The 17,580-nt window shown below is 50.9% G+C and overlaps 1 protein-coding gene across 4 annotated transcripts; it reads left to right on the top strand.

The window, feature by feature from the left end:
• Nucleotides 1-477: 477 nt before the first annotated feature.
• NPR2 (natriuretic peptide receptor 2) lies at nucleotides 478-17,540 on the top strand. Of its 4 annotated transcripts, none has more exons than XM_057724170.1 (22): nucleotides 478-1,945; nucleotides 2,759-2,964; nucleotides 8,284-8,397; nucleotides 8,688-8,823; nucleotides 9,063-9,157; nucleotides 9,385-9,517; nucleotides 9,748-9,832; nucleotides 10,072-10,192; nucleotides 10,355-10,429; nucleotides 10,638-10,715; nucleotides 10,951-11,055; nucleotides 11,173-11,244; nucleotides 13,211-13,370; nucleotides 13,548-13,703; nucleotides 13,781-13,949; nucleotides 14,108-14,254; nucleotides 14,756-14,879; nucleotides 15,069-15,137; nucleotides 16,358-16,532; nucleotides 16,604-16,702; nucleotides 16,971-17,062; nucleotides 17,195-17,540. In XM_057724170.1, exons 1-22 carry the CDS (start codon nucleotides 1,279-1,281, stop codon nucleotides 17,258-17,260), a joined length of 3,144 nt encoding a protein of 1,047 aa, XP_057580153.1. In that variant the 5' UTR covers nucleotides 478-1,278; the 3' UTR covers nucleotides 17,261-17,540. The 4 variants fall into 4 exon arrangements, with proteins under 4 accessions (XP_057580153.1, XP_057580152.1, XP_057580155.1 ...); XM_057724169.1 differs by having other exon boundaries at nucleotides 10,063-10,192; XM_057724172.1 differs by lacking the exon at nucleotides 10,355-10,429.
• Nucleotides 17,541-17,580: the final 40 nt, after the last annotated feature.

The raw sequence follows: 17,580 nt of genomic DNA, 5'->3' as shown, positions 1-17,580 counted from the left end.
ATGCTATGGTTTACTAGGGGGAGGACAAGTGAGGATACCAAATATGTGGGGATTCCTGACGGCTTCCTGGACACTGGAGTGTTTGAAGGACTCAGAAGGGTTAAGAAAGGAGACCCTCAGGAGAGCGGGATACGCGAGGGGTGTGTGGAGAGGCCCTGGGCTCGTGGGAGTGTGCGAGGTGGAGAGCGCGCGGCGGGGTGGCCCAGGGGCCTGGGGGAGGCGCGGCAGGCCTTAAAGTGAGGGGACGCCCGGACCCGCGCCGGCCGTAGAGGCCCTTGCGCCGAGCCCCGGAGCTGTCGCCGGGTGGGTTTGGGACCTGGGAGGTCCCCGGGTGGGCGGGGGTGGGGCGGGGGAAGACAGCAGGCGCCGGAGGGTGGGGCCGGGCGGGGGAGGAGGAGGGGCTGCGGGGAGGGGCGGGGCGGGGGCGGGGGCGGGGGCGGGCGGCCTGCCCGCGGAGCCGCACTCGGCCGCCGCCGGCGCAGCGAGCGGAGACGGCCGGGCCGCGGCGACCTGACCCGGACGAGCGGCGCGCCCGGGGGCCCAGGAGGGGGGCGGGAGGAAGCGCGGGGCAGCGCCCGGCCGCCGGGGCCCAGGAGAAGCGGAGCAGAGAGGAGCTGGGACACGGGCGGGGCCGCCGCAGCTCCGGATGGGACCAGCGCCCTGGGCCCGTTAGTCCAAGCAGGAGCTTCGGGAGAAGCCTTCACAGGGAGATTTACCCCAGCCTTTCCCTCCCCTCCGGCCCAGGCCTCGCTTCGCTCCCCGCTCGCCCATGGTCCCAGTCCTTCCGCCGCGCCGCCCCCCTCCCACCTTGTCCCCTTGGTCCTTCTTTTCGCAGCTCTCTGCCCCCCTAGCCCCTTCAGCTGTGAGGTCCCCCCAGGCCTTCTCTTTGTACCAGCCTCCCCCCCACCCCCACCCCATCCCAGTCTCGGCTCCCCTTTCCCTTCTCAGCTTTAGATTCATCAGCCGACTTCGCCTCTCTGTCCCCATCCCAGTCACAGGCCCCCTTGGCCCCTCCCTCCTCCTGGCACCCTCCTCTTAGTCCCCTTCGGTCGCTGCCCTAGGCTGGTGGACCCACTCCTCACCCACTCCCCGGGGCTTCCTCCCACCTCCTCCCGCTCTCTGATCCCTGCCACCTTCTGTACCCCAGCCTACCTCGCTTACCCTCACTTCTCTTCCTGGTGGTCTTCCCCGGGTTCCAGGCTGGGTGGTGCTGGTGCCTCCCCCGTAGGCCAGAGTGGCCCCAGTTTCTGGGGGGGGTGGGGCCGCTGCTTTCTCCCCATGGCACTGCCGGCACTCCTGCTGTTGGTGGCAGCCCTGGCAGGTGGGGTGCGTCCTCCCGGGGCGCGGAACCTGACGCTGGCGGTGGTGCTGCCAGAACACAACCTGAACTATGCCTGGGCCTGGCCACGGGTGGGTCCCGCTGTGGCACTAGCTGTGGAGGCGCTGGGCCGGGGGCTGCCCGTGGACCTACGGTTCGTCAGCTCTGAACTAGATGGCGCCTGCTCTGAGTACCTGGCCCCGCTGCGCGCTGTGGACCTCAAGCTGTACCATGACCCTGACCTTCTGTTGGGCCCCGGTTGCGTGTACCCCGCTGCCCCTGTGGCCCGCTTTGCCTCACACTGGCGCCTTCCCCTGCTGACTGCGGGTGCTGTGGCCTCTGGTTTTGCAGCTAAGAATGAGCATTACCGTACCCTGGTGCGCACTGGCCCCTCTGCTCCCAAGCTGGGTGAGTTTGTAGTGATGCTACATGGGCACTTCAATTGGACTGCCCGTGCTGCCTTGCTGTATCTGGATGCTCGCACAGATGACCGGCCTCACTACTTCACCATCGAGGGCGTCTATGAGGCCCTGCAGGGCAGCAACCTCAGTGTGCAGCACCAGGTGTATGCCCGTGAGCCGGGGGGCCCTGAACAGGCCACCCACTTCATCCGGGCCAACGGGCGCAGTGAGTGTGGCCCGGGCTATTTTAGGGTCAGGGGAGGAGGGTCGCTGTGTCCCTGGAGCTCAGCACTGGGAAGCTGTAGATGGAGACAAGCACGGAAGAGCTGAATGTGGTGGTTGGGATCAGGAAGCACGTGTGGATGGAGCCCCTGGGAGAGGGCTAAGGCATTATATTGGGGGGCGTGTGGATGTCACAGGCAGATGTGAACAAGGAATAAGAGAGCATGTGGGGTGAAGCTCGTGTTGGGGGAGTGTGGGATTGGGGGAAGTTGAATTTGGGGAGCAGTGTGAGTGCCCTGGAGTAGTGAACGTGGTTGATGGTCACTCCAACACACGTGCCTGTCTGTGAGCAGGGACTTCTCAGACTGGGCCGCCAGGACCCCTTGGTGGCATAAACAGAGTGAGAACTCCATAAATGGGCTTTGGGGTGCAGCAGATTGGTGGGGTAAGACAAGCAAAGCTCACACTGAGACAAATTCTCAGCAGTCAGTGCCTTTGAGCCTAGGGAGAGGCAGGGCAGAGTGGGGGAGTGAGGAGAGCTGGGTGGGGAGCAGCAGGCAGGGCTCTGGGAAGAGGAGGGACTTGAGGGGTAGCTCCCTTCCTCTGGGGTCTGACTTCTGCCAGATGGTCCACATGGCCTCAGGGTACTTACGACATAGACTCCAAGGGGGGAGGGATGGGGAACATCTGCTGGGTGGTTGATAGGTTAGGGCCTTTCTTCCTCGCTAAAGATGGAAATGCAGATGGTCAGAGAGGGGGCCGTTTAGGGTCCTGGATACTTTCTCAGAGTGCCCTTCTGTCATGTACCTGCTCGCAGTTGTGTATATCTGCGGCCCTCTGGAGATGCTGCATGAGATCCTGCTTCAGGCCCAGAGGGAGAACCTGACCAACGGGGATTATGTCTTCTTTTACCTGGATGTCTTTGGGGAGAGTCTCCGTGCAGGCCCCACGCGTGCCACAGGCCGGCCCTGGCAGGACAATCGCACCCGGGAACAGGCCCAGGCCCTCAGAGAAGCATTTCAGGTATCATTTGAGCCAAACTTAAAGGGAGTGGGAGAGGAGCTTTTTTGGGGATTCTCTGTCTCTCACAAGACTCCACAGAAACCCCAGCAATAGGGCGAGAATTGTGAACTACAGGGGTGAAATGGACAGAGGCTCTCCTCACCTTCGTGGCTCTTTCTCAGTGTGTCTGCCAAGGCTATCTCCCAAGATTCTGGAACACTGACTTTCCTAAGTACCAATGGTAGATATACTGTAGGGGAGAAAAGTTCAGGAAAAGATCTTTCTGGAGAGGCGAGGCATGATTGCGGTACAGTTAGATGCAAGTATGAGAAATGACGTGATTATGTGTCCTGGAACAGACACTAAGAACTTGAGTGGTTCAGAGGAGAGAGTCACTGTGGACTGGGTTTAGGGAAGGTTTTTATAAAGGAAGCAAGACTCTGTTGTGACTTTAAAGATAGATGTCGTATTCCTGGTCAGAGTGGGAGAGAGGATCCAGGCAGCTGGAGCAAAGAGAAGAAGATAGGAGTGGACATGTTTGGGGATCCAAGAAGACACTGACCTGACAAGAAAGAACGATTCACGTGGAGCAGATTACAGGAGATAATGCTGCAGAGGTAGACTCAGATGAAGGAGAGCTCTGAACCTAGGACCGAGGTGCTTGGACTTGAATGGTGGAGTCTTTGAGTCTTTTTTGTGACGGGAAATATACTGACAGAATTCAAGTTGGATTAGAAGAGGAGGAGACTGGAGACAGACCATGTGTAATAGGTTAGAATGCGGTACGGAGGTATGGGTTTCAACTATGATGATGATCGCAGGACTGAAAAGAAATGGGTATGAGAAACGATTTGTAGGGAAAATTGACATGACTGTTCACTTCACTTCTCTGCTCAAAATTTTCAGTGACTTATTTCCTACAGAATAAAGTCTTGTTTCCTTATCATGACATTTAAGACTTACTGTATAGCCTGTTCTCAGCCCGCTTTTAAAATCTTACCTCCCAGTGCTGCTGGGTACTCCGGCTGGCTAGACCTTGCTCAGACCCGCTGCCGTGGGCCTCCCTGCCCCCTGCCTCTGTGCTCTTTGCTTCTTTTGTCCACAGATCCTCCCCTCCCCGAAGTCTCTGCCTCTCAAAGTCATACCCATGAGTTGCTCCCTGATTCTCCCACCAATTTTTCACTTACTTATGTACATAAGTATTTTTTTTGCACCTATTTATGCAGACCCCTCCTTTTCCCAAAAAGTATTTGAGGTGGCATATAGGATAACCTTTAACGTCTTTTCAACCCTGAGATTCTTTGACTCTAAGTCAATGTGTATAGGGCTGGACTTGGGTGGCCACCTTCTCCAATAAGTAAGGTTTTATGTGGCTGTGATTATATACTTGGTAGGGTCGACTGTGATGACATATCTGTTTGCATGCCTGAGTATGAGTCTGTGACTGTCACACTTGAACACGGACAGTGACAGGACAGGTTTTGTTGATGCTGAACTTTTGCCTGAAGTGACCTTCTCACCTTTGTCTGTCTGGATAATGATTGTGTGTTCTGTAAGACTCAGATCAGTTATCTTCCCTTCTAGGAAACAACCCCGGAATCCTCAGGTGGGACTGAATTTCCCACTCTTGTGCCTACCTCTGTCTCCTCTGGAGCTTACCACATTATTCAGTCAATGTTTGAGTCATTTGAAGACTGACTCGTTCTGTTAGTGTTTATTGAGCACCTGTTATGTCCTAGTCACTGTGCTAGGTAGCAGATGTAGTCCCTTCCTTTTGGGGTCTACGTTCAGTAGAATAGACAGACATAAAAAACAAGCAATAAATGCAAACATAGAACAAATTGTAATGTGTTACTTAAAAAAAAAAAATAGATTGGTATGAGAAAGAGAGTAACAAGGGAATTGTGCTTTAGCTAGTGTGGTCAAGGAAGGTCTCTGACCCTCCCAGATAGGAAGACTCCACAGCCTTCTGGGCCATCTTCTCTTTGTGGAGGGAACACCTCTCTTCCTGTGTGAGAATTCCTACCAGCCAAGGGGCCCCAGCACTTTAGCACAGGGGGAGCAGGAATCTAGTCCATTAACAATTAGTTACGTACAGTTGATCCTTGAACGTTGTGGGGGTTGGGGCACCCATCCTCTGTGCGGTCGAAAATCTGAGTATAACTTTACAGTCGGGCTTCCCTATTGGAGGCTCTGCATCTGTGGATTCAGCCAACCACAGATCATGTAGTACCGTGGTCTGCGTTTATTGAAAAAAAATCTGCGTATCAGTGGACCCGCAGTTCAGACCCCAGTTGTTCAAGGGCCAACTGTAAATTAATTCTCAGCCCTCCCAGTCACATAGGCAGAAAAATGAAGACAGACAGGAAACGGAGGTTGTGCTACATTATAAGAGAAGGGGCAGTCAAGAATATGCTGAGGGGAAGATCAGTGCGGTGGGGAGGGGTGGGGTGGGGTGAGGGGTGATGAGGTATTCTCTGCCGAGGCTACTCTTATCCTTCTTCCATCCTGAAGCCAGACGGGGTGAGGGAGGTTGTGTGGTCAGCTCCAGACAAGGATGAAGGAGCAGAGAGCCCACACCCCAGAGATACCTGGCCCACTGGGGTCCCAGACCAGGCCAGCCTGGAAAAGGTGGCAGCAGAGGTGAGGAGTCCCTGATACAGATGCCCACAGCCTTTCCAGGAGGCTGTCCTGCCCGAGGAAGGGTTCCCAGCTCGTGCTGGATACTAGTTACTGGGGGAGAGAACTCTAAAATTAAGTATGTTGGGATGATTTTTCTCCCTCATTAAACCGCAGCTGCTTGAGGGCAGGGATCATGCTTGTCTTTGTATTCCGTGTGCCTAACACATGTTTGCTGAATTGAATCAAGGTGTGTGTTGGGAAGATGGGGGACAGGGTTAGGAATTCATTTAGACAGGGGTCGAGCCGGCAGGTATTGTAAATCAAGATGATCAACCAGGGAAGGGCAGAAGACGTAGATATGGTAGAACTAAAATGACTAGGCTCTAAGGATCCAGAGGCTCTGTCTGGACATTTGAGGACATTCTGCAGGATCATAAACCCAGGTAGAAGCCACAAGCCTAGGTGACCAGCATGACACTGGGTTTCAGATGGGGGACACCAGTGGCTAGAATGGAAGTAATCACTAAACCAAGTGCCGTGTAAGGCAGCATCTCTTCTGGAGACCATTCTGTCAATTTAGGCCGCTGTTGACAGCGCCTCCTGCAGCGGCCAGAGTGGGTCTGGGTGTGGGTGGGCCCACAGGCAGAACCAGGCATCTGCAGCCCTTGCACATCTCCTAGGTGCCCTTCTGGCTTCCACCCACCGCTGCACCCTTTTTTGGTAGCCTTTGCTTTTTTTTTTTTTTCCCCCACCTGGGGTTCCCTGTGAAATGGGACACAATTACCTATCTTTACCGTCTCTCTAGCCCCTGAGCAAGAACAGAAATTCTTTGGAAGTTCTTCTGCTCCTCTTTTTTTTTTTTAGTAGCTAGTAACCACAGCAAAACAGAGTCTAGCATAGCAGTTTTCAAAGTGTGGTCTTGGGATCCTCGGGGCCCCTGGAATCCTTTTAAGGGGACCATGAGGTCAAAACTATTTAAAAAATAATGCTAAGATGTTATTTGCCTCTGTCACTCTCATTCTTCCATGATTGTACAGTGGAGTTTTCCGGAGGTTACGTGACGTGATGATGTCATCACTCTGGCAGCTATAGAAGGTGTGCTTGTGTGTTCTTGTGTTTTAAAACTTTGTCAGTTTTAATTTCTAATATGGTAAATATTGATAGATGTAATCCAAACAAACAAAAGCTCCTTGGGGTCCTCAATAATTTCTAGCAGTGTAAAGGGGTCGTGAGACCAAAAAGATTGAGAACTGCTAGTCTAGCAAATAAACAAACCTAGGGAACTACTTTTTAAAAAGCATGGAAAACCTATTATCGGCCTTTATATTGAAATATAAATTGTGTGAAGCCTGATCTTTTCAAGTTTTTTAACTGTTTACACTGTTTGTCAACCATGTCCTACCCTTCTATTTTTCTTTTATTCTTTGAGTAGGTGTTACCGAATGAACCCTTCCAGCCCCACCCTCAGTCTCCCTCTCCTTTTCGTATTAGCAGTGTGTGATCAAGCACCCAAACGCTGCAGTAAGAATAATCACATCAGGAAGCAAACTCCAGTCTAGTATAATGAATGTGTATTAGAAACTGACTTCATTATTTCTTACCTGGAATGAATTGATCTATGATAGATCATAAGTGATATAGTATCTTTTTATCACTATCTATATGGTACTTTCTATGACAGGAGTTAACACAACTGGTAGAAACAACTAATTTTAATCTATCATTTCACAAAGTCACGTTTCACAAAATACATTGATCTGAAGTCTTTCCCCAAAGTTGCAGTGCCAGCTTCCTTACCAAGGCACAGGCTGGTCTCAGTGATTGTGGAGGCCTGAGGTGGAGGCAGAGGCCAAGAAGCAGGAAGTGTGTGAGGCCAGTGGGAGCCAGGCAGGCACCCCAGTGAAAGAGAGAGACGTGCTGACTTGCGGCCAGTGAGAAGTGTGCATGACTGAGACCACGTGTGTCACTGGCTTATCTGTGAGGTGTGTGTGGGCATCTCACATCACATGTGTGACTATGTGTTTTCCTTGTGACTCATGATGTGTGGGACTGTGCAGGAGTGCAGGACAGTGCTGCTTATGGCGGGTGTTCCATGCGCCTTAAAAGAATGGGCTCATGGCTTTTTATAGATGGAATTACTGTCTCAAAGTATTTCCCCCAGTTGTCATAGGACGTGAAATCTCTTTAATTCGCTGGGTGGAGGCACTGTGCTCAAGTGGCCCAAATGAAAATGTAAACATTTTACTGATGACATTAGCAGTAATTAACGCCAGTGAGAGGAGCTGTTGCTCAGTGTTGTCCTTGCTGGTAAACAGGTACCCAGAAAGGATGGGACAGAGGAGCTATGAGTGTTGTGGCAACCCTGCTTGGAGGCCTGGGTGACAGTAGGGGCTTTAGGAAGATGAGGAGCCCAGTTTGGGGGATGGAGTTCACTTCATCTATTTCCCAGTCTCCACCTTTCCAGAACCATCCTATTTATCTGTCTTGCATGGAGGAGTGCCACTCCCTCTCCCCAGATGTATTAAGCGTACACCACACATATACCACACACACACACACACACACACACACAGAGTTTAGTATCTCCTCAGCATTCAGAGTCGCCCACATACATCATATATCGTGCATATTTTCACTAAGTTTCCCTGTGCCGCTTCCTCTCTTCCCCTAATGCCCATCTTGAATCCTTTTCCACTGTCCCATGTGCTGCTGGTGCAGACGGTATTGGTCATCACATACCGAGAACCCCCGAATCCTGAATATCAGGAATTCCAGAATCGTCTTCTGATTAGAGCTCGGGAAGATTTTGGTGTGGAGCTGGCCCCTTCCCTGGTAAGTAGATCTCTCTTTCCCCCAGAGTCTGGCCAAGCTTTGAGGAAAGGCTCTTCTCCCTAACTCAGAATCAAGCCTTGGCCACGGAGCCAGCCTTACTCTGGGGCTGTCTGCTTCCATCCAGGATTTTCCCTTCTGTCCTAGTGTTCAGTGAGGTAGGGTGGCACCTTAGGAATGAGAGGAGGGAAGAAAGCAAACCAGAAGGAGGAGTGGTAGAAGGAGACCCCAGAGATGTGAAGGGGGGCTGGGGAAGGGCCTTTGGAGAGCCCTGCTGAAGTCACCACCCCCAGATGAACCTCATTGCTGGCTGCTTCTACGATGGGATCCTGTTATATGCTGAAGTCCTGAATGAGACAATACAGGAAGGAGGCACCCGGGAAGATGGACTTCGAATTGTTGAGAAGATGCAAGGACGAAGATACCATGGTAATGGAGAGGGTCAGATGGAGGCCAGAGCGCTGCTGTCAGGCTCAGGAGTGGAGTGGGCAGAAGAAAACACAGACACCGGGGGCGGGAGGGAGAGTTAGGGGTCAGAGGCACGGCAGAGGTGGACACACATTAAGAATGGGGGCAGGGACAGACTGTGAGGTAATTGGAGGGATTGGGAGGATAGGAGAGGGGCCTAGGGCAGATCTCAAAGCAAGGGGTACTCCTTTCTGTCTTAGGTGTAACTGGACTGGTTGTTATGGACAAGAACAATGACCGGGAGACTGATTTTGTCCTGTGGGCCATGGGAGACCTGGATTCTGGGGACTTCCAGGTGATGGGGGAGGAGGCAGGGAAGAGAGGGTGGAGTCTACGAACCCAGCTCTCAGGGGTTCAAAGAGGGCAGAATCACAGGTTCTAGAGGCAGGGACTTACTTTCTCTGCTGGAGCTGCATGGTGGGTAGGCGGTAGGTTGGGGAGAAAAGCAGCCAAATTGCTGGGGCTGGGGGTGGGAGGCTGGTGGGAGCAGGCCTGTGGGCCCCTTTTCCTCCTTCCTCACAGCCTGCAGCCCACTACTCAGGAGCCGAGAAGCAGATTTGGTGGACGGGACGGCCCATCCCCTGGGTGAAGGGGGCCCCCCCCTTGGACAATCCCCCCTGTGCCTTTGACTTGGACGACCCATCCTGTGATAAAAGTGGGTGTGTGCAGGGACTGGGAGCAATCCTTCCTCCCTTTACTTTCTGTTCTTTTACCTCCTCCTCATGGACTGCCCCCATCCTTAGCTCTATTTACCTCTTCTCCTGTACCCTCTGCCTACTTCTTTACCTCAAGAGATCGGTCTGCTCCCTGCACCTAAGAGCATCACCCCCTCCCCGTTCACAGCGCCACACACAGTCTTTCTCAGGGTCCCCCTCTCCCCTTCAGCTCCACTTTCAACTCTGGCAATTGTGGCGCTGGGCACAGGAATCACCTTCATCATGTTTGGTGTTTCCAGCTTCCTTATTTTCCGGTGAGTTCTGGGCTTTCCGCTGACCTACTCCCTCCCTCCCATTGCGACACAGCCTTCCAGCTGAGGCCAGGGGTCCCTAGAACATGGGGGAGGGAATGCATCCCTCTCTGTCCGTCGTGTCTCTTGGGTGTGACAACTGCAGCTTCATGAGCTGCCGGGAAGCCCCTGCAACCCCGCTGTTGGCTTCTGGGGTGGTAGGATTGGGCTTGCCAGTCAACTGAGGTGTGCAGTCCTTACAGAAAACTGATGCTGGAGAAGGAGCTGGCTAGCATGTTGTGGCGCATTCGCTGGGAGGAGCTGCAGTTTGGCAATTCAGAGCGATACCATAAAGGTGCAGGCAGTCGCCTCACACTGTCGCTGGTGAGCCCTCGTCTCAGCTGTCCCCCTGCTTCCCTCTGAGTGCCTGTCCCTTCGTACCCTGGACCTTTCCCAGCACATCAGCCTGTAATGATAGTGCCTGCACTACCACCACCATCTAATGTTCCTTTCATCCTTCCGCCTCCACGTTGCCCTTGGCCCCAGCGGGGATCCAGTTACGGCTCGCTCATGACAGCCCATGGGAAATACCAGATCTTTGCCAACACCGGTCACTTCAAGGTGAACAGTCGTCCGCTTGTTCTGGTCCCCACCATTTCATCCTGTCTCATCCGCATCTGTCACCTCTTCCCGTGACCCTCTGCCCCTCATAACCCTCCTCTCTCTGTCCAGCTGAGCTCCTGGATGCTCCCACAGTTCTCCAGTCTTTCCAGCACCCAGAGTCCTTCTGATATTAATGTCCCTCTTCCCCTCTCACTTCCACCATCAGGGAAATGTTGTCGCCATCAAACATGTGAATAAGAAGCGCATTGAGCTGACCCGGCAGGTTCTATTTGAACTCAAACATGTAAGTCATGGTGTATGGTTTGAGGGCCGGGGTAGACAGGGATAGGGAAGGGGAAAGGCAGGACTAGGGAACAGTAAAATTGGCTAGGAGGGCAAGGGGGTTATTTATAAATGATTTCAAGTTGTAGGTACAGTTAAGAGAAAGATCCTCTCATGTAGTGGTAGATTTCTGTATCTAATTTTTAGCTCTTTCAATTCTCTTTTTCTCCCCCCCCCCCCTTTTTTTTTTTTGCTAGATGAGAGATGTTCAGTTCAACCATCTCACTCGCTTCATTGGTGCCTGCATAGACCCTCCTAACATTTGTATCGTCACAGAGTATTGTCCTCGTGGGAGTTTACAGGTGAGGGATGTAGGTGGGGATTACAGGGGCAGGGGAGATAGGCCCAAAGTTACACTGACTGTGCAGGTGATAGTGGGGCTAGGATAGTCACATAATCTATTCCTTGTCACTTACCAGGATATTCTGGAAAATGACAGCATCAACTTGGACTGGATGTTTCGTTATTCACTCATTAATGACCTTGTTAAGGTGAGTCTTCCCCACTCCTCTTGTTGAGTTCATCTGCTTTAAAATGCCTCCCTCTTTCTATCTTTGCTTACGATTTCTCTTCCTAGTCCTCTAAAAATTCCATTCTCTCCATTTTTCGTTATTCTTAAGGTTGGGTAATAATGGGTAAACAAGGGATCTGGGGCTTTTAATTGGGCGGAATGAGTTTTATCAGCCACAAAGAGTCCTGTACTTGTAGAGAGTTTTTGTCTTCCTACCCTAGGTATCTTAAATCTTTCTCCATCATCTTTCTTTTTTCCTCTAAGGGTTTATGTTATAATAAAATCTCTTAGCAGGGAAAAATGAATGGGGTCTCCAAACACATTTATCTTATGGGGTTTTTTCTTCATCATTTACTCTGTAACCAATATTTGGTATATCTGCTGTTTTGTTCAGAAAAACTGAAATTAGAGAAGCCAAGGAAAATTATACTAAACGTTTAGTATCTTCTAATATACTAGGCTTCAGCTATTTTCAAATGACCCAGAGGTCCATGGATTTGCAGAGGCATAAAGTTGAATCTTGCACAGGTGGGACAGGTGTTTAGAAGCAAGTTCCCTAGCCAGTAATCTAGCCTAGTGGACAACCTGTACCACACCTGAAGCTGCTTGGGTGTTTCTGCTTAGTTCTCATGAGGTTATTTTAAAAAGTTTGTGTGTGTGTTAAAGTTTGTCATCAAATGAGAGATAAAATATTAGGTAAAGTTGATATGGTGCTCAGTTGGAGGTGTGATGATAAATAGAAGAAAAATATGACTTGAGAGAACAATAATTTGATGGAAAGGTGATGTGTAACAAAGCCAGAAGCCTAATCATAACTGTATTCACAAATTTGGAGATTCTCAAAGGTTTGTTGATATCAAGATGATACAAATGAAGAGTTCACGGAGACTAGAGTTTTATTTATTTATTATTTATTTATTTATTTAGGCTGCATTGGGTCTTTGTTGCTACACACGGGCTCTCTCTAGTTGTGGAGAGCAGGGGCTACTCTTCGTTGTGGTGTGCTGGCTTCTCTTTGTGGTGGCTTCTCTTGTTGCAGAGCATAGGCTCTAGGCACTTAAGTAGTTGTGGCACATGGGTTCAGTAGTTGTGGCGCACAGGCTTAGTTGCTCCGTGGTATGTGGGATCTTCCCAGACCAGGGATCGAACCCGTGTCCCCTGCATTGGCAGGCAGATTCTTAACCACTGCACCACCAGGGAAGTCCTGAGACTAGAGTTTTAAATTATCTAGGCCCAGAGCTAAACATTTAGAGTTTTGGTTAGCATACAGAACACTGTATCCTTTTTCTGTTCCACCTGAACTGATTTCTTCCCATGGGGCCAGAAGTTTCAGGCTTCTTCGCTGACTTGAAAGCTACCTCCTACTTTTGTCCATTTTCCAGGTTTTCCTAATTTACTATTTTCTCCACTTTCTCTCTGGCCCAACATCCCCTCTGGTAGATTGCTTTCCTCCTCCATCTCGAGTTGCCTGCCTACAGATGGTTATATGTTAAAGTTTACAAGTGGCTAGTCTTCCTTGGCGCATCTAGGTACTCCTGATACCTGGGTCTCCAGCCATGTCTTCCTGAGTAGTGGCCAAGCATTGGAAGCCACCATGGGTGCCATATTCTTGGAGTTCACCCTTATAGTTCTGTTTCCTTCCTTACTCAGAAGACAGACCGTCCTTTCCAGGGTAATAACTGATAGCTCCGGTTGTCCCTCCTCGTAAGCATGTCTCCTGTCCCTGGTGCCTGGGTGCCCATATACTGCTTAAGGTAACAGGAAGAGATGACTCCTATTTTGCCTCCTTCCTTGGGTGGAAACTGTACAAAGGATGCCTTCCAAAATTAGCGTATTTTTTTTATGGTCCCAAGATCTTTAGACAGCTAGCTAATGCCCATATCATGGAGAGGGGGTATCCTAAGCCAGATATGATCCAAACGCATGACTTGATCTGTATCCTGCAGGGCATGGCCTTTCTCCATAACAGCATTATTGCATCCCACGGGAGTCTCAAGTCCTCCAACTGTGTGGTGGATAGTCGTTTTGTGCTCAAAATCACAGACTATGGCCTGGCCAGCTTCCGATCAACTGCTGAACCTGATGACAGCCACGCCCTCTATGCCAGTGAGGCCTTCCCCCACACCCGCTTTTACATTGCCCCTCTGGCCCTGATCATTTCCACCTAGGGAGGGTGGGAGAGGGAGACGGGGTGACGGTAATATGGTGAGCATTATGGGAATGAGCCCAGGGGATTGGGGATTCCCTTTTTGAGGACCTGGTCAACCTGTTCCCTCTTTTCAGAGAAGCTGTGGACTGCCCCAGAACTGCTCAGTGGGAACCCCTTGCCAACCACAGGCATGCAGAAGGCTGATGTCTATAGCTTTGGGATCATCTTACAGGAGATAGCCCTTCGCAGTGGTCCTTTCTACTTGGAGGGCTTGGACCTCAGCCCCAAAGGTGAGAGTCAATCTACTGCCCAGAGCCTCCTCTACCTGGGGGACCTGCTCTTCATCCAAACCCTTTATCACTCTCAGAGATTGTCCAGAAGGTCCGAAATGGTCAGCGGCCTTATTTCCGGCCGAGCATTGACCGGACCCAGCTGAATGAAGAGTTAGTTTTGCTGATGGAGCGGTGTTGGGCCCAGGACGCAGCTGAGCGACCAGACTTCGGACAGATTAAGGGCTTCATTCGCCGCTTTAACAAGTGAGAGGACACCGTGGGGCAGGGGCTCCCAGGGATAGGAGCCTCATCAGTCTTAGTGGGTGAGGTGGGCTTGGTGGGGCCAGGAAGGTGGGTTGGGTAGAAAGCCCTGGGAGCCTTGAGAATCTTGGAGCAGGTACCATATCCTGGCCTCCTTCCAGGGAGGGTGGCACCAGCATCCTGGACAACCTCCTGTTGCGTATGGAGCAGTACGCCAACAACCTGGAGAAGCTGGTGGAGGAACGCACACAGGCCTATCTGGAGGAGAAACGCAAGGCTGAGGCTCTGCTCTACCAAATTCTACCCCAGTGAGACTTCTGTCCCTCTTCCTGAATTTTCCTTTGGTATTCTGCTCTGTTGATTTCTGCCTCATCAAGCTCCTAAGAACTCACTTCCCAACCCTTAGAACCCTCCTTTGTTACATCTTGCTACTGTGAGTCCATTCTGGCTCTAGACCATGTATTTTCATTCTGTCTCCAAATGAGCTGTGCTACCTTCTTCCTGGCTTCCCATCCCTTCTTCTTAGGACACTGCTCTACCAGACCTTTGTTCCAGTGAGTGTATGTAGAACAATCCCAACTTGAGATGCTTAGCCCCCATCCCCAGGGATCCCCTTGCAACTCCCCACCACTTGTACACCTTGCCTTGCCCTGGACTGTAATGTCTTCCCAGCCACCTTCCTTCTCCTCCATCAGGCTCAGCTTTCATGTTAGCACTCATCTCTGCTCCAGCCATACACTCCTTTCCTCTCTCTACCCCTCCCACCCTCTTTCTCTGAGTTTGGCTCAGACTGTACCCTTGCCTCCTAGTTCAGTGGCAGAGCAGTTAAAACGGGGAGAGACTGTACAGGCCGAGGCCTTTGACAGCGTTACCATCTACTTCAGTGACATTGTTGGCTTCACAGCTTTGTCAGCAGAAAGCACCCCCATGCAGGTGAGAGCCAGGTGAGGGGCAGGAGGTAGGGTCGGGACCTGGGGGAGCTTCACTGGGGCATAGAGATCCTTGATAACAGGGAAGATTAGCTTGTTCTGGAGTTTCCATATCTTGTTATGGCTCATGTATTAAGAATTCTTAGAAAGTTGGGCACAAGTCTTAAGGCCTCTACTTTCCCATCCCTGTTAGGTGGTGACACTTCTTAATGATCTGTATACCTGCTTTGATGCCATAATTGACAACTTTGACGTCTACAAGGTGAGAGCTGGGGCTGCCCTTCCACTGACACTCCTTTAAAACCCCACATGCCTTACCTGCTCCATGGTCGTTTCCCTGCCTGGGTCTCCAGCATCCTAGTGCTAGAGTGCCCTTTGTAGACATCTTAGATGAGGCTCTGGCACTGTAATTGTGCCTTCCAGTCTGATGTCTTGTGAGTCCTTGAGGCTTCCCTAATCAGAACCATCACAAGATCTAGCTGTGTCTGCCACTTTTTGCCTGGGGGTATAGGCATAGCCTAGCCATCTTTTCTCTTCTCTTCATCCCCTCCAGACATGGAGGAGTCATACAGGATGTGCGTATAGAATGATTAATTGGGGTGAGGGACCAGCTATGTAGTGAAAGCTTTTTTTTGAAGTCATTGAGTTGGCACAGGGTGGGCTTTATTGTGCTTGGGAGTAAAAATGATCTGGGTTTGTGGCTGTGTGGCCTTGGGCAGTAACAGGAGCTCCCTGAGCCTCAGATGTTTTATCTGTATGGTGAGAATAATAAATTTATTGTGGAAAGTGCCTAACATTGTGCAGATAATAAACTGTCCCTTCCCTTTGAACTCACTCTGCCATCTCTGTTATTACTGTAACAGACAACTCCCATGAACCCTTTACCTGGAGTCACAAATTGTTTATATTTTCCCCCATTTGCTTTATTTAAAAAAATCTATATATCCATATATACTATTTTCTGAACCTTTTGCAATAAGTTTCAGACACAGTGCCCCTTTATCCCTAAACAGGTCAGTGTGTAGTTCCTAAAAACAAGGCCCTTCTCTTACACAGCTGCAGTACAATTAATGAAGCCAAGCACCTGCTTTCTTACCTTTGACACTTTAGGCTGTCTGAGGCTCATTTCATTGGGCCTGCTTGACCTCCCCACCAGCTTCTGTGCTCTTCAGGGAAGCCCTGTTGTCTTGCTTCCTGTTTCCTGACAGCAGAGCCTAATTGACCATGTCCTGTTGCAGACAGGGTGTCCATTCAGCAGACGTTTATAGTCTTCACCAGATGCTGGTGTGGGAAGGAGGACTTACAGATTCCCTTGACTTCCCCTTCTCCCGGATTCTCAGGACCATGGCACTAATTTTCTAGTCAGTGTTCTGGCCTCCAGGCTGTCAGGATGACTCATAGTGGTACCCAGCTTGTCTTTCTACTCTTCCCCATCCCTACTGATACAGATAGAGGTGAACTTTTCATCCCCCTCTCAATCAGGTAGAGACGATTGGAGATGCCTACATGGTGGTATCTGGTCTCCCAGGCAGAAATGGTCAGCGCCATGCCCCGGAAATTGCTCGTATGGCCCTAGCGTTACTGGATGCAGTTTCTTCTTTCCGCATCCGCCACCGACCCCATGACCAGCTGAGGCTACGCATAGGGGTCCACACGGGTAAGGCTGACCCTCACTCCTGCCCTTATATCTACTTTTACCAGGCTCTTCCAACCTGTTTCTTCTCATAGGGCCTGTCTGTGCTGGGGTCGTTGGCTTGAAGATGCCCCGCTATTGTCTTTTTGGAGACACAGTGAACACTGCTTCCCGAATGGAGTCTAATGGTCAAGGTGAGACAACAGCCCTAAACCCCAGCTTCAGCCTTAATCTGTGTTGGCCTTTTCTTCTTTTCAGAATTCCTCCAAATCTCTCACTCTGAAAGAGCACAGTTCCTGTTGCCCAGTCCTTGGACATATTTTGGCTCTAGTGCATGTGCCCTGGGAAGACTGAGACCCTCCTGAGGGATGGTGGTTGGGTAAAGCTGTCTCCGATACTGCCAGTTCTTCAGTTGCCTTTTCTTTGATTCTTCTTTCCATCATCTCCCCTATCCTACCCCAGCCCTGAAGATTCATGTCTCCTCTACCACCAAGGATGCCCTGGATGAGATAGGATGCTTCCAGCTAGAGCTTCGAGGGGATGTGGAGATGAAGGTGATGGCAGGCCATGGGGAGGGAGGCATGGAAAGGGAGGATGAATGTGATTATGGGGCTCATGGGGGAAGAGACGAAGATATGAGGAATAACATAGAACAATGTGAATTACCTGTACTCCTCCGCTTCCAGGGAAAAGGAAAAATGCGAACTTATTGGCTCCTAGGAGAGCAGAAAGGACCTGCTGGGCTCCTATAAACCCCACTTCTTCCCAAGTCAGACAACCTCCTGCTGCTGGAACCTGGGTGGGGAGTGGCCATCATCTCTCCACATACTAGAAGTGGACACTGTCACATGAGATGGAAACCAACATGCATAAAACCTCCACCTTATATGGAAGTTGTTGCCCTTTGCAGCTCAGCCTTGTACATAGACCTGTCCCTCTCTGGCCTCGTCCCCTTCCTCCCTACCTTCTGTAAATATCTGTATCTAAACTAGAATATTTTGGCCAAATATAAAACAAACAAACAAAAACAGTCATGGTGACACAGTCTGTGTTAGGGGCAACTTCAGGGAAA

The sequence above is a fragment of the Hippopotamus amphibius genome, chromosome 2, assembly GCF_030028045.1.
Source record: "Hippopotamus amphibius kiboko isolate mHipAmp2 chromosome 2, mHipAmp2.hap2, whole genome shotgun sequence".
Lineage (NCBI taxonomy): Eukaryota > Metazoa > Chordata > Mammalia > Artiodactyla > Hippopotamidae > Hippopotamus > Hippopotamus amphibius.
Note: the sequence above shows the minus strand (reverse complement) of the source record. Positions and strands in the feature narration are given on the sequence as shown.